Source organism: Peromyscus leucopus, unplaced genomic scaffold, assembly GCF_004664715.2.
Source record: "Peromyscus leucopus breed LL Stock unplaced genomic scaffold, UCI_PerLeu_2.1 scaffold_1261, whole genome shotgun sequence".
Taxonomy (NCBI): Eukaryota; Metazoa; Chordata; class Mammalia; order Rodentia; family Cricetidae; genus Peromyscus; species Peromyscus leucopus.
In genome coordinates this window covers 88,614-104,545 of record NW_023504404.1, presented here as the reverse complement: position 1 = coordinate 104,545, position 15,932 = coordinate 88,614, and the positions used below count along the sequence as shown (strand labels likewise).

General features: G+C 40.4%; 2 gene segments (V, D, J or C); both read left to right on the top strand.

Moving 5' to 3' along the window:
• Nucleotides 1–44: 44 nt before the first annotated feature.
• On the top strand, nt 45–566 carry LOC114687597. The segment is given in 2 exon segments: nt 45–153; nt 256–566. Coding segments are annotated over 2 exon segments (357 nt in total).
• A 9,312-nt stretch (nt 567–9,878) lies between these two features.
• Nucleotides 9,879–10,480, top strand: LOC114687602. The segment is given in 2 exon segments: nt 9,879–9,988; nt 10,071–10,480. Coding segments are annotated over 2 exon segments (453 nt in total).
• Nucleotides 10,481–15,932: the final 5,452 nt, after the last annotated feature.

The following is a 15,932-nucleotide window of genomic DNA, read 5'->3' as shown; positions in this document are numbered from 1 at the left end:
TGAAAACCAGCCCAGTGCTGAGCCTCACCTGTGAGAGTGGAGCTGAGCCCTGAATTCCAGCCAGGTCTTCCCATTCAGTGACCAGCACTGAACACAGACTGCTCACCATGGAATTGGGACTTAGATGGATTTTTATTGTTACTCTTATAAAAGGTAACTTACAGGGAAGAGATTCTCTTTGTGTAAGAGGACATGAGTAAGAGTGATAATGGATATATGTGACAGATTTCTGACTATGGTTCTCTGTGTTTTCAGGATTCCAATGTGAGGTGCAGTTGATTGTATCTCAGGGCGGTTTGGCACAGACTGGAGGGTCCATTACACTCTCCTGTGCAGCCTCTGGATTCACCTTCAGTGATCACTGGATGCACTGGTTTCGTCAAGCCCCAGGGAAGGGGCTGGAATGGGTAGCAACTATAAAATATGATGGAAGTGCAAGATACTATGCAGAGTCTGTGAACGGCCGATTTATCATCTCCAGAGAAAATTCTAAGAACTCATTGTACCTGCAAATGAGCAGTCTGAGAAAGGAAGATACTGCCATGTACTACTGTATTACACAGTGAGGAAAGGGAATTGTAAGCTCAGACACAAACCTGTTTGCAATGATTTCAAGTCCAGCAGGGGGCACTGAGCACACAGGGAGCTCAAGGTCAACCATAGAAGCAGGGAAGGGACATGGAAGGTTAAAATACTTTATGTCTGGATGGTTTCAAATCATAGATCATATTCCCCAGGGACCTGCTCTACAGGCATAGCTTCTAATTATCTTTGAAATAACCAAATATCTAGACAGGTCTGTATTCAGTTCTGACCTACACATTTAAATACAGAACACAGTCTGGCCTCACTGAAATGCAGAGCATTACACAGGGAAGATGAGACTCTGCCATGAGCACCAGGATTACATGCTGAGGAAGCATGGAACCCAAAATAGTTTTAAAATCAAATGAAGTTGGGGTGGGTGGTACTGGATTTCCATAATGGTTGAAAGGCATGCCATATATATTCCAGAAAGAGCTGGGAGAATTCAGGCCTTGGTGTATTGTTACACACCTTGAGTAACAAGCTGAGAACTGTATCCCAGGGTAAGGTATGTTCAGAACATTTGTGTAAAAACAGAATTATTGGATAAACTATAAATATTGCCAAATTCCACCATCAGCACAATTGTGTCTTATTTCGCCTCTGTGCCTTGCTCCTGATATCGACTGTCCTTTTTCATAAGGAATGGATAAATAATGAGAAGATTTTCATTCATGAGTTGACTGAGTTTCTCTCTGGTCTCAGAACTCTGCCACTGTGACCCACTGAGGAGCAGAGATTGGCCAATGGTGTGAGAGTCAGCTGTTCATCCTATCTGCCTCAAAGGTGCAAAGCCGCCTACAGTGATAGGGTGATGTCCTCTGGACAATGTGCACTTTCCCTCTGCAATGAATGATGCTCAGGTCTAACTCTGGGTTCAGATGGAGAGGACTGTTATTTTGCCACACCTGTGTTGCATACAACAGCTCACCTCCTCGTTCTGCAGGAGATGCATCAATCACTCCTGACTCACATGGCTTTGTTTCTCCTCTAGTTAATTGATAACGATGAGTGTGACCATTTAATACTTCCAGTACAATGATGGAAGAACTGAAGGATTACAAAATAGGAGAAAAATAGATATTGGTAATTTGGGCCTCAAGAGTTGATAGAAATTTCAGCTGAATGTCTAAAAGTGTGTGAACACCAACAGTTAAAATACCATCTTTGCTGCTTAAATTAAGGAAATCTCTAAACACAGGAAAGTTCCTTCAAACATACATAAATAAGACTGTCAATTTTCTCACAGATTTGTTAGTGCCTTTGATTATCTTCATTTTCCTTAAAGCCTTGTGCATACATCAGTAAAGTTCTTTGTATAAAACTGTTTCATGTTATTTTGATGACACATAAGTAAGTAGTTTCATTTTTCCTTGAACTGGACACAGCATCCTTATGGATAAAGTATATAACTCTCGTCCTTAGGGAGGTAGAGCAGTCTGAAGATAGGGGATTTTGTGAGAGTGTTGGTGTCTCCCTCCTGCAGAGAAGCCCTTTTCTTTTTGCTGATTTTAATATCCACTCATTTCTCTTGTGGGTGGGAGCACCTCATAAGCATCATGGCAAATGATGGAAATATAGGCAGGAGGGTTATAAAATCTGTCACTGCAGGTTTCTTTCATCACCCAGATCTTATCTATGTGGCCTTGAGGCATAGGCAGCCCATTGACAGAAATCAGAGGAGCTGACTGGGAAATGATCCATTCCCAAATTCCACACCTTGTCAGAATTTCACGGATCTGATATTTTAAAGGAACAGACTATGATCAGGCAGGTTCCAATCTCAACCTCAGTTACTGTGACCTTCCTCACTCTGCTTCCCTGCTGTTCTGACCCTCAGAGGGACCAAGCAACAGTGCAAAGTGCTCCACCAGACAATCTTGAGAAGACAGTTTTGTAAATGAATCACATACACAAAAGACAGAGAGAACATCCCAAGTATGCTATAGGGTGAAACTCAATAGAAACAGGGAAAGGGGTATCTCCTCTGATTTGTTGGCACAACCTACAGAGTTCTCTCCTAATCCTTTGAAAGGCCAAGAATTCATTCATTCTACAGACAGACAGCAGTGGCGCTTTGAGAAAATTTATAGTTTTTTCATGTGATGTAAATGCAACCATTAAACAAATGGCTAGTATTGCTTTTTACAGTTTTCAACATCTTGATCTATCAGGGAAATGCAAATTACAAAAATAGTTTGAGATTTCCTCTTATTCCAGTAAGGATGGCATTTACTAAGGAAACAAATGACACCAACTGTTGATGATTAATTGGAGAAAATGGAGCCATAATACATGTTTGGTGAGAGTGTCAACTGTTGCTGTCCCTATGGACATTTGCTGGAGTTTCCCCAAAGCACTGAATATAGAAATGTCATGCAACCTAGCCACATCCCTCCTGAGCAGACACCTAGGGACTCCCTAGTACAGATCATTTGTGTTTAGTGTTGCCTTCTTCAGAGCAGGTAAGAGCTAGAATCAGCCTAGAGGCCCATCAGCTGATGAATGGACAACAAATTTGTGTGTGAGGCCTGTCATCTACTCTATCTGTAGAAGCATGCAGGACCTCACTCCTTTTCCTTAAACTTGTTAAATCTCTCATGGCAGTATCAACAAGGACCCAAGATAGCCAATTGTATTTTTTACCAAAACAGTTTTTTTAATATATCTAGTTACAGATGAATTTGGCACCCTTGTTCTTGACTATTTAAGTTTTGTTACATTCTTTTATGCTGTGAAATTCTTTTTTTGAGGCAGGGTTTCTATGTGTAACTTTGGCACCTTTCCTGGAACTCACTCTCTAGCCCAGGCTGGCCTGGAACTCACAGAGACTTGCCTGCCTCTGCCTCATGAGTGCTGGGATTAAGTGTGTGTGCCACCACCACGCGGCTATGCTGTGGAATTTTTGTTTAATTGTGCAAAGATGTACTACATTCTTTTATGTTGCATTTGTTTAACTCTGTAAAGCTATTATTTTGTCTACCTAAAAGACCTGAGTGGTCTAATAAAGAGCTGAATGGCTGATAGCTAGGCAGAAGACAAATAGGCAGGACTGGTGTGTAGAGGAAGTTTCTCCAGTCCCACCCAGTCCCATGGTTCTGTGTTTCTCCTGTCCCACCAGGCCCCATGGTCCCACAGCCATTTATAAAATAGCCACTCAGAGGCTTGATATTAATTGTGAAATGTATGACCTATGGCTTAGGCTTCTTACAAACTTGCTATTATAACTTAACTCAACCCATAACTATTAATCTGTATATCGTCACACGTTCTGTAGCTTTACCTGTGTCCCATTACAAGTTGCTCCTTGGGCAGCTGGCTTGTGTCTCCCCCACTCCTGCCTTCTTCTCTTTGTATCTCTTCCTGGATTTCCTGCTTGGCTATAAGCTTTCTTTCCATAGGCCAAAACAGCTTTATTTATTAACCAATGGGAACAGTATATATTCACAGCATAACGAAAGATATCCCATAGCACTTCCTCCTTTCTATCTAATCAAAAAGGAAAGTTATAACTTTAACATAGTAAAATTGCATATAAAAAAGCAGTTATCAAGCAAAAATCATAGTTATACTAGTCTGTTTATATTTGGCAAAATTAGGAAATATTCTATCATCTATCCTATTTTGTGAGTTTAAAGTTTTATATCTAATTTACCTTTTATTATGACTAAGGAAAGCTATAATTATAACTATCTAGTCTTCTATACCATCAAAGATACCAGAAGGATTTAATGTTATCTAAGAAAACAGTAAATGCATTGTAAGCAACTTTCAAAAATCTGGAGATGACAGAGACAGCTGGCTGCCTGGACAGTCACCCAAAGTTCCTCTGCAATGTTGGGGCATCCATCTTCAGCCTATAGGTATGGAGTATTTTAGACACTTCTCCTTGTGTCCTGTAGAATATTTGACAGTCTCCTCTGTGAAACAGAAACCTGAAGGACCATCTCACCTTGATTTGGCAAAATTCAGGGGTCATTTTACTATGGGTCCTGTGTATCTAGTTTATACAACACCCTGGCAAACAAGTTGGGCAACAGCAGTTTCATGCCCTTTTTTCATAAAGAAAGTAAACACCATATGGAGGTTCTTTGATGTCCCATCATCTTCTCTCATGTAGATTGATGCTGCCAGGAGAAGACATGCCTCAATGTTCAGAAAGTCAAAGTTTTTAAAACATTTTAATTTTTTCCTTTTATTTTATTTTACAATACCATTCAGTTCTACATATGAGCCACAGATTCCCTTATTCTCACCTGCTCCTGCCCACCTCCCCTTCACCCCAGCACACCCCCCATCCCCACCTCCTCCAGGACAAAGCCTCCCCCAGGACTGAAATCAACCTGGTAGACACAGTCCAGGCAGGCCCAGTCCCCTCCTCCCAGATTGAGCCAAGCATCCCTGCATAAGTCCCAGGTTTCAAACAGCTAACTGGTGCAATGAGCCCAGGACCTGGTACCACTACCTGGATGCCTCCCAAACATATCAAGCAAATTGACTATCTCACCTATTCAGAAGGCCTGATCCAGTTGGGGGCCCCTCAGCCCTTGGTTCATAGTTCATGTGTTTCCATTCATTTGGCTATTTGTCCCTGTGCTTTATCCAACCTTGGTTTCAACAATTCTCGCTCATATAAACCCTCCTCTTTCTCACTAATTAGACTCCCGGAGCTCCACCCAGGGCCTAGCCATGGATCTCTGCATCCAGATCCCTCAGTCTTTGGATGGAGTTTCTAGCACGACTATTAGGGTGTTTGGCCATCCCATCACCAGAGTAGGTCAGTTCCGGCTGTCTCTCGACCATTGCCAGCAGTCTATTGTGGGGGTATCTTTGTGGATTTCTGTGGGCCTCTCTAGCACTTTGTTTCTTCCTTTTCTCATGTGGTGTTCATTTATCATGGTCTCCTATTCCTTGTTCTCCCTCTCTGTTCTTGATCCAGCTGGGATCTCCCGTTCCCACAGGCTCTCTTTCCCTCGACCCTCGCCCTTCATTACTCCTACTCATGTCCAGGTTGTTCATGTACATCTTAGCCATTTCTCTGTTATTGGGCGATCCCTGTGAGGTTTGCAGGCTAACAAAAATCATCTAGAAATCATCTAGGAAGTGATCTAGAAAAAAATCATCCTGAGTGAGGTAACCCAGACTCAGAAAGACAAATATGGTATGTACTCACTCATAGGAGGATACTAGATGTGGAACAAGGATGATTGGACTGCTACTCACATCACCAGGGAGGCTACCTGGAAAACAGGATCCTAAAACATTTTAAATGTCATATTCTGTAAGTCTTTGAAGTTTTTGAAGATTATTTATCTAGAAAAATTAATTAACATGATTATAAGTTTGATTATCCCATTGATGACTAAATATTAATCTATATTTCTTAATTATGCATTACAATTTTAAATGAGTTGCATAAACATAATACTTTAAAAAAGAGTTGAAATAAACTTGCAATATAACAAAATTAACGTTAAATTTGTATCAATAAACTAAAATCCATAGCATTGTAAAACATTCCAAACAAGTTGTTGTTCTTTAAAGAAAGATTTAATAATCTACCTTTTTATCCTATCATATCTATTTCCCTCTTTTTTTCTTTAGAAAGAGATTGCATTTATAATCAACCCCCTTTAAATAAAAGTAAACATTTATAAATAATATTTTGGGAAACTGGGCATAGCTTTTTATATTAATTTCTGCTGATTGGGGGTTCTGGCAATCTTATGGGGATCCTGAGAAAATTCAAAATAATGGTCAAGTCCTGGGAAGACTGGCTATAACATTTGTTGATAGGTAGCATTTGTTAAGGTTCTGGTGGTCTCATTTGATCAAATCTGATCCATTTTAACCTTATGTGAATCCATAGCCTCTTGCTTCCTGTGGAAACAAAAGCACAGCCTCCTTTCCAAAGCAACATATTCTTAGATCCAAATTTTTAAGTCAAGATAACATATATATATATATATATATATATATATATATATATATGTGTGTGTGTGTGTGTGTGTGTGTGTGTGTGTGTGTGTGTGTGTGTAATTTAGCAGCCTTTATAAATCAAATGTCATTCTGCAGTTAAAAATCCCCAAGACAACATAACTCAGACTCTCTGTGTAATATCCATCTTTATGTGGCTTATTTTTTTACATATTATTTTATTTTTTTACTTTGTTTTATTTTTATGACTATCTATATGCTTTATCTTCTCTCTTTTAAGCATACTTACCTTTTACACATATTGTAAACCATTTTAGAGGATTATTCCATATGAATCTGTCTTTTGTGTATCTATAACCCTTATTTGATCATTGTTTTAAACTGCAAGCCAGCACTGAAGCAATGGCTTTGGCTGCTGACTCTGCCCATCTCAGCTTCCCAACATAGCAGAGGTATCTTTACTGCCAGCTCTGGGCAGTGGGTCTATGTCTCCATCAAGCAGCCTGTATCCCAGAAATTATTTTTTTAATTAGCAAAAGCTATATGTAAAGGACGTTTCTCTGGTCCTGCCTGGACTCACCATCCTGCAGTCATTTATAGTTTATGAACTCAGAGGCTTGATATTAATTGTGAATTATATGGCCTATGGCTCAGACTTCTTATAAACTAGCTCTTATAACTTAACTCAACCCATAACTATTAATCTATATATCACCATGTATTTTGTAGCTTTACCTGTGTCCCATTACAAGTTGCTCCTTGGGTAGCTGGCTTATGTCTCCCCAACCCCTCCCTTCTCTCTATATCTCTACTTGGATTTCCCATCTGGCTGTAAGCTTTCTTGCCATAGGCCAAAATAGCTTTATTTATTAACCAATAGGAACAACATAAATTCACAGGATACAGAAAGACATCCCATAGTACTGATGGGCAAAGAAGCTAAATTTGAGGAGAAAGTTAGGGAAGAGAGTAAGGAGTGAGAAAAGAAGGAGAGGAGGGCAGGAGGGGCTAGCCACCCAATCATACAGCCATACATAAACTAAGAAGGAAAAAAAGATATATGGAGTAAAGAAAGTTAAAAACCCCACAAGGAAAATGTAATTAAAGGGAAATGAGATACTTTAAGTTAGAAAAGTTCGCCAGAAACAAGCCAAACAAAGGCCAGGCGTTCATAAAAATGGATTAGTCTCCATGTATTTATTTGGGAACTGGTTGGCACAACATAAAGAGAATTAAAATAAATCCAGTCCCAAATCTGTGAAGAGAAATGTTGCGTCTCTTTATGCGATACAGTCTCCATCAACTTCCTTTTATCATTCTTTAGCCTCCTGTGAAGACTTAATTATCCAGGGCCAGAATTGAAAACCTAGATTTACATGAAAGAGATTTAAGTCTTAAGGGATTGGCGTGGAGAAGATAGATCTCCTATAGGCAGAGGAAAGAGTATAGATAGTTGTGGATGCATGGGGGGATGGCTGGAAGGGTGGATCAAAAGAGGAGGGTGAGGAAAAAGAGAGTGAGGGACAGAATAAGGGAAAAGAGATATTAAAGTAAGCCCATTTGAGGAGAAAGTTAGGGAAGAGAGTAAGGAGTGAGAAAAGAAGGAGAGGAGGGCATGAGGGGCTAGCCACCCAGTCATACAGCCATACATAAAGTAAGAAGGAAAAAAAGATATGTAGCATGTAAACTTCACACAGTAGAAGATTCCAAAGGAGAAATGTAAGACCAACATAAGCTACAACTCCTTTGGTTCATAACAGTATCCAGCCTGCAAGATATGCTAGGTCAATGGCAGAACAAGCTTGTTGGAATAACAGAAAGCATCTGATTTGACTTAAGCTTGTTCCATGAATTAGAGCCCATACTCTACACTACTTGAGTCACCAAGAATCTGAGACTTTATAGTCCAGGAGTCTAGGATAAAGATAAATATTATTGCTCTATAAAAATAGATTGCAATAAAATGACTCCCAATGACATTCTGCCTCTTTCAAATATCAGTGTCTTCAGAGAAACTCCTCCTGCAACATGTGGAAACACATACAGAGACCCACAGCCAGACAATATTCTGAGAGTGAGAGATTTTGGAGCATTCAGAACTGTATGAGAAGTCTTCATCATATCCCTCCCCTAAAGGCCCATGAAACACTGAAGAAGAGGAGAAAACAGAAGACCCAGAGGTCATAGACATACTTAGGAAATAAGGCCTATGAATAAACAAGATAGTTTCATACAAATTCAGAGCAACTAAGGGAGCATGCACATGGCCTGCATGAGCCTGCACTAGACTAGAAAGAAGTGGACATGAGTGCCCATTGTTAATCCAGAAGCTATCTCCAATTGATAACAACTTGCAAATGAGAAATTAGTTTCCTCTAGGGAGTGTTTCTGAGGAAACCAACTACTCTTAAGCACAGGGTGCTTGTCCAGTAGTAGGTGGTTATCAGAAATCAAATTCAAATGCATTTTTTGAGGTTCCTTGTCTCATAATATCACATGATGTTTTTTTTAAATTTTATTTAGTTGTTTATTTATTTATCTCTTATTGTATCCTAAGTTCCTTTGCCTATATAGTCTGGCTTCTAATTTTGTGTTTTTATGGGATTCCTTAGTGTGTAATTCAGGTGTTTTCTGCATCCACACCTGTTTCTTGTGTCTTTCCTTGGGCACTTTTTCTTCAGTTTTTCTTGTTGCTGTTGTTGGTTTTGTCCTGTTCCTATGTATTTGCTTCTCTCTGATCTCATTTTACTATATTTTATTATTATTCATTAGAAGCCTGTTTATTTTCAAAAGACAGCAATATGGTGTACATGGATGATGAGGACTTGGGAGTCAAAGAAGGAGGAGAAAGTATGGTATGCAGCTGCTTCTCTCAGCATGTGCTTCCTCTACAAACCACAGCCAGATGGAGCAAGAAATAGGTGTGGAGCCTGTGCAACAATAATATGACAGACTGCCAATTTTCTAGGAAATGTGGAAACCCATCTCATGGGTGACAATGGGAAGTAAAGCATGACCAGTGTGGGCTTACTAATCAGCAAGAAGGAGCTCAGGAACCCAAGTGTGAAAAAGGATTTTGGCACTGACTTCAGACCTTAAAAATACAAAGTCAGAAGAATGAGGTCGAGAGGTTGCACTTGCAAGTGGAGGTGAGGTTTTGCCAAGATTTGATTCCTGTGATCTCCTGAGTCCCCATGCTCTCTTATTCCAGACTCACAGTACAGGAGAGCAAAGGAAGTGATAGCTACATTGTAATAACCAAGCAGAGTCAGTATCCACACTCCCCATTTCTAAAGAAGAGGTTGACTCCCCACATGCAAATGCATCTTCTAGCTCTAAGTTAAATCCCCTCCTGGACTGTGGGAGCTCACATCTCTCTCACAGCAGACTGACCTCTGAGGAAGAGGAGGTATAGCCTAGAAGATGACACTGTTGGGTCTTCTGTGTCTGGTGACTGCCCTTCCTGGTGAGTGTTACCATTTCATACATGTGTCCATGAGGGGTTGTGACAACCTGTGATTGACAGAATTGTCTCTTCTTGTCTGAAGGTATCCTGTCCCAGATACAGCTTCAGGAGTCAGGGCCTGGCCTGGTGAAGCCCTCTCAATCCCTGTCCCTCACCTGCTCTGTCACTGGTTACTCCATCACCAGTGGTTATTCCTGGCACTGGATCAGACAGTCCCCAGGGAAGAAGCTGGAGTGGATGGGGTACATAAATTATGTTGGTGGCACCAGCTACAACCCATCACTGCAGAGCCGCATCTCCATCACCAGAGAAACATCCAAGAACCAGTTCTTCCTGCAGCTGAACTCTGTGACCACTGAGGACACAGCCACATATTACTGTGCAAGATACACAGTGAGGAGACTTCAGTATGAGCCCAGACACAAACCTCCCTGCAGAGGAGCTCTGGACCAGCAGGGGGCGCTCAACCCTAAACAAGTCCAGGAACTCTGACCAGAACTGGAAGGAAAAACCCCTGGTTTTCTCTGACTTTGCTTCTCACTCCCAAAGGGCAGGGAGGCTTTGGTGTCATTTCTCTCTCTGATCATGAAAACTGTGTTTTTGTAAAGTCACATTTGCTTATTTCTTACTGTTACTATTAAGATGGTGTTTGTGGTAGTATTTCTTGTCTTTTTCATTGTGAACCTAGATGTGCCATCTCTGGTCTTAGGAGGATTTTTTTTTAACCAAAACAGCTTTTTGAATCTCAGCTGACTTTGACATTATACTAGTTGCCCAATTAAGAAGTAAATTGTTGTTTCTATTCTCCATTCCCTCCACCCTGAGATACATCTGTTTGTCAGAGCCCTTCCTAGTATATTGACACAAAGCAGTTGCTGTTATGCCTAAGGAATGTGTTATAGACTGGAATGTGGCTCCACATATACTGCAGCTGTATTACCCACCCTGTAATGCAGGGTAGGGATTTCCTGAGGTCATTTTACCTGGCTAATGTCTGAGGGCTCTCTTTTAAGGGTGTTACTCCCAATGTTGGGATATTTTGTACAAAAAGCACATAAATTTGCATTAAAATTAAAAATATTATATTAAAAATACTCGTGTTTACACTGATAATGTTTTAAATGTGTCAGTGAAGAATCCACCTGTAATATAGAAAAGAACTATATGTTTTTGTGCAGATACACCTGGGTCTGCACTATTAGTGTTTGATCTGTGATTTTTGATCTCCTCCTGCAGAGTTTCATGATATTGGAAACCTAACCTAAGGGCAGATACTAACACATGGTGCCTTATAAAAGTGGTAAAATAAAATGAGCAGAGTCAGTGGCCTTAAAGCATGTGTCCCCTATTCCATTAACAAGATTGACGTTCAATTCTGTGATGTTTTTGCCTAATTTTGAATGAGCATTAGGAAAATTCTAGAGAAACCTTAGATGAGATGTGCAAAAATATCCCTGAAACTCTCATAGAATCACAAAGATGATAGATGATAGCACAGTGTGCATAGAGGTCAGAGTCCCTAAAACCCTGCACTGCACATCTTCTCCCCAGTGAGAGGACCCGTTTTCCCTAAGGCGACCCACAGCCCAAAGGTCAGGGATAAAGACACAGGGACTCAAAGATGAGATTTCCAGAGATGAAGAAGTAGATGGACATCCAGCCGGGCCAGCCAGGACTCAGAGACTGTCCTCAGTTGTGAAGATTCTCTAATGATGGCCATGCCTCCAACTAAACAGTACAAAGTGGTCATGGGAGGAAGTCACGGCTTGGAGGATGAAGAAAATAGAGGAGGCCACCTTCATGTTCACAGAGCAATGTCTGGATGACAGAATCCACATCATTTCTGATTTGTCTGGGACTGGGTTAACAAGGTAGGGATCAAGAAAATTTCCATGAGGTCTGTGCCTCTAAACTTTCTAGGCAACACAAGGTCAATCATCCTGTCTGAAAGAGACAATTGACCTTCACTTCGCTCACCCTTTTATCCTCTAGCAACTCCCCCAAGAAAAATAACACCCAGTGTCATAGTGAAAGGAGCCCTGACTGGTGTACTCTCATATCCTTCTTAAAGGAGTCTCTATCAAAGTGTGTGTGTCCTGGAACTGCTTTTCTGCCTTGTTACTTTTCTCTATAGTGAGTGTCACAGCATTGAAGGAAAGGAACTGGGCATGTGGCCCATAGTTTGTATTTATGGTTGATGATGATGTTCACTATTCTCAGGTCCAGTGTCCCAGGGGAAGCTGAAGGAATCAGGCCTGGCCTCATAAAAACCTTGCAGACCATCACTTACCTGTATTGTCTGGCTTCTATGTCACCAAATATCACTGGGTCTCACATCATCCAAGAAAGGATCAGAATATATGCTGGTACCATACCGTGTGCTACTGAAGACACAGTTTGTGGTTGTGACTTCAGCTCCAGCATCAGTATCAGTTGGAATACCTCCAACAGACAAGGTGCATTAAATATGCTCCACCTGCCGTGTCTTACTGTGCCAGAGACTTGGGGGGAGACCTCAGTGTGAACCAAGATGCATACTACAAACCTCACTACAGTGGAGCTCCGTAACCACAGATAAACTTCAGAAACTGAGTAGCCTACTCAGAACTACTTAGTGCCCCTCACACCATAGGCAGTTCTGAAATGCCGCCATGTGCTTCCTCACAAACAAGCATATGTCCGATTACATTTTAGAATATGTGGTTCCCCTTCCTGTTAAAAAGTCTTCTTTTGGTAAGACTATGACCCTTTGGTATGTCATAGTCTATGAGAATTTCTATTTGCTTAATTTCTAATAAGCATATCATTATTTCCCTATGGTACATCTCAGATATCCATTTTCACCTGCTATCAGATGGAATAAACAAAAAAATAAAAGTTTTTCACAAAAGTCTGTAATTTTAAGACTTGGCGGTGATAAGTTCAGTTAGAAATCACAGGGAAATATAAATTATCTAAAGACCTTTCAATTTATTTCCTCTCACATGGGGCAGAGCAAAGATCTTCCATGGAAAAACAAGATGTCTACTCTTTCCAGCTTCCAATATGTTAATGCTCTAATAGGGTAGAGGTAACAAAAATTTTCCAACAATGCATACTGGAAATTTGCATCATAGTAAAGGTTACTTTTCAACCTAATGTTCCATGTAATGATTCCTTTGAAGATGGTTCTTATACCCTCAACTTGTGGAAATGTCTGACTGAACATTGTGCCAATGCCAGCCGATGTCATCTACTGTCTCTGTTCTAACTCCCTTCCATTGGAAACAGAGTTCCTAATCACAGTTTTCTGCTTCTCGCTGGTGTTTTCTTATTAACATTGGCTCCATGCTTAATGTAATAGAACATTTGCTGTAGCAGAAGCTTCTAAAGATGGTATGTTTTACCTGTGAGTTACAGAATCATTAGGGGAAGTGATGTTTGGTGCTGGTTCAGTAGGATTACAAGTTTCAGGTATCTGTGAAAGGGAAAAAAAAGCACACTTGTGCAGACCTGAGCCTTCTTTGGATACGTTTGTACTGACCAAACTATGTGTAAAGATATTTTGGGGAAGAAACGGACTATAGAATATGGGATTACCTAAATCAAGACAAACACAACTCATTGAACAGCACAGGGTGAAGGTGAAAACCAAGGGATCCAAGGTGTGTTACCTAATGCCAGGGTGAGTGTCAGCACTCATGGCTGCCTTTGACCTATGATGACCACAGTGAGCCTGCTGGTTTGGCACACTCTGGACATCAGGTGTCTGTGGATTAACTTCTCAATGCCTATGAGGTATACTGAAGAAAAATGATAAATATATGAGCAATGTTTAATGAATGTAAAGTGAGCTTTTTCTCCTAGGATTTGGGCAAATGATTCCTCAACAATAGCATGATTTCAGTCAATATTAACCTTGTAAGCACCAGCAGTTACTTACTGAGCCAGAGTTTCCTGATTATGGCCAGTGAGCACTGAATTTTAACCAGGCCCTGGTGGATGGACTACAGCAAGACTGAAGCTGTGACAAGTTTATTGCCTCATTCTGAATTGCTTTTGTTAGTAGTGATCAAATTTCATATTGTTTTAGAGTTAGAGATGTTATTGCATGTCATGCTCTGGAGTCCACAGGGCATGGAGTCTGCTACCTTGACAACATTTTGGGCTCCTGTGCAGATAACATTGTGGCCAGAGCAGTGGGATTCCAAACTGGAAATGTAAGAGACTACTAGTTCTTGTTATCAGGAGCCTTGTATGCTGAAATCGGATTGTCTTTGTCTCAAGTTCTAAATTGACACTGATTGACATCGAATGGACATCAGTGTATGGTGCACAGTTGTCCCCCAACACACATGCACACACACACATACACTTTTTGTTGTTATAGGCAGCAATGCACAATTAGCCCTTCTCTTGATTATTGGCTTTGTTATAACTTTGACATGTCTGAATCTAATCATTCCTGTTTATGTATGTTTCATGGTTTTGTTTTGTTTCTCATTAGGAGAATTCATACACACTTAGGTTGTACAAAGTCTGAATGTCAGGAACAGAAATGATATTGCCATGGATAGCATGGAAACATACTGATGATGATGATGATGATGGTGATGATGATGAGGAGGAGGAGGAGGAGGAGGAGGAGGAGGAGGAGGAGGAGGAGGAGGAGAAGAAGAAGAAGAAGAAGAAGAAGAAGAAGAAGAAGAAGAAGAAGAAGAAGAAGAAGAAGAAGAAGAAGAAAGAGAAGAAACAGAAAACAACACAGTGGACAGTGGGATTCTCTTGTGTAAACAGTTTTATGTATTCAGAAAAAGTCAGTAAGTTGGAGAAACAAGACCCCGTGACTAGAAAACCCAATTTGTTTTCCACCTGACCTGGCTTATCTCACATACATGAACATCCTCAGGTTGAGAGTTGATTGGAATGTCTGTTTTCCTGCCAGTATGTTTATTTTCCTTCTGGAAATTATTCTCACATTTCATCATTTTCCTTCCTTAACCTCTGGGCCTTTTCCAGCAGGTCACATGATACTCAGGTAGTATCTCCTACTCTAGGTAAAAGGGACAGAAATTCCTTGTCATCCAAGATCTAATGCCAGCCTGCTCTTGACTGTGCATTGTAAACTCTCAACATCATGAAATCTGTTGTTCAAAAATAATCTACAGAGGATTGAAATGAAAGAGGGGTTCTCTTATCTCTAAATTCTGGGGGACCATCAACAGAAAGACTAAGAGTTGAATGAATGTTCGATTGTTGTAAGATTTGAATTGGATGGACCCATGCAAGTTTCATAGGGCCGACTTCTGTGGGGACAGGCTGAATTTCTCAAGGAGAGACAAAGCTTCCATTTTCCACAGAATTCCACCTTATGACTAGGCTGATACCTCACAGTCACACAAAATTCCTAGGACAAACTTTCTGTCTTGTACAGGATTTCTGAGAGATTATAAAACTGTCCAAAAACATTTCAGAGCAATCTCTACATGGGAGTGAGATTCTGTCAAAGTAAATACAGAGGGACATAGTCTGATATTGAATATGATTTTTAAATGACATTGAGTTTGTATGATCAATAATATTACTAAATATTTTTTGCCATAAGACAACAAAAATTAAAACCAAAATAAATTAGTTACACAGAGCCTGAGAAGCAGGTGCAGAGGCCAGCAAGGGTGTTTCCTGACTCTATTTCACAGTTGATTACTCTCATTTAACCACATACAAGGCCCAGGAGACCATCACCTAGAAAGATACAAGATCTAACGTGGAGAAGTTCAGTTAGTTCCTAGGATATGTTATTCTTCTGTGGTTGCTCCAATAACAGAAATGACCAAGTTCAAAGTCTCTCTCAATTACCATGTAAACAGTTTATCTCATTGTAGGATGAATTCCTCTTTTGGAAACCTAGAACCTTTCAATCCTGTCTCGCTGAGAGGCAATTTCAAGGCTCTTCACATGAGAT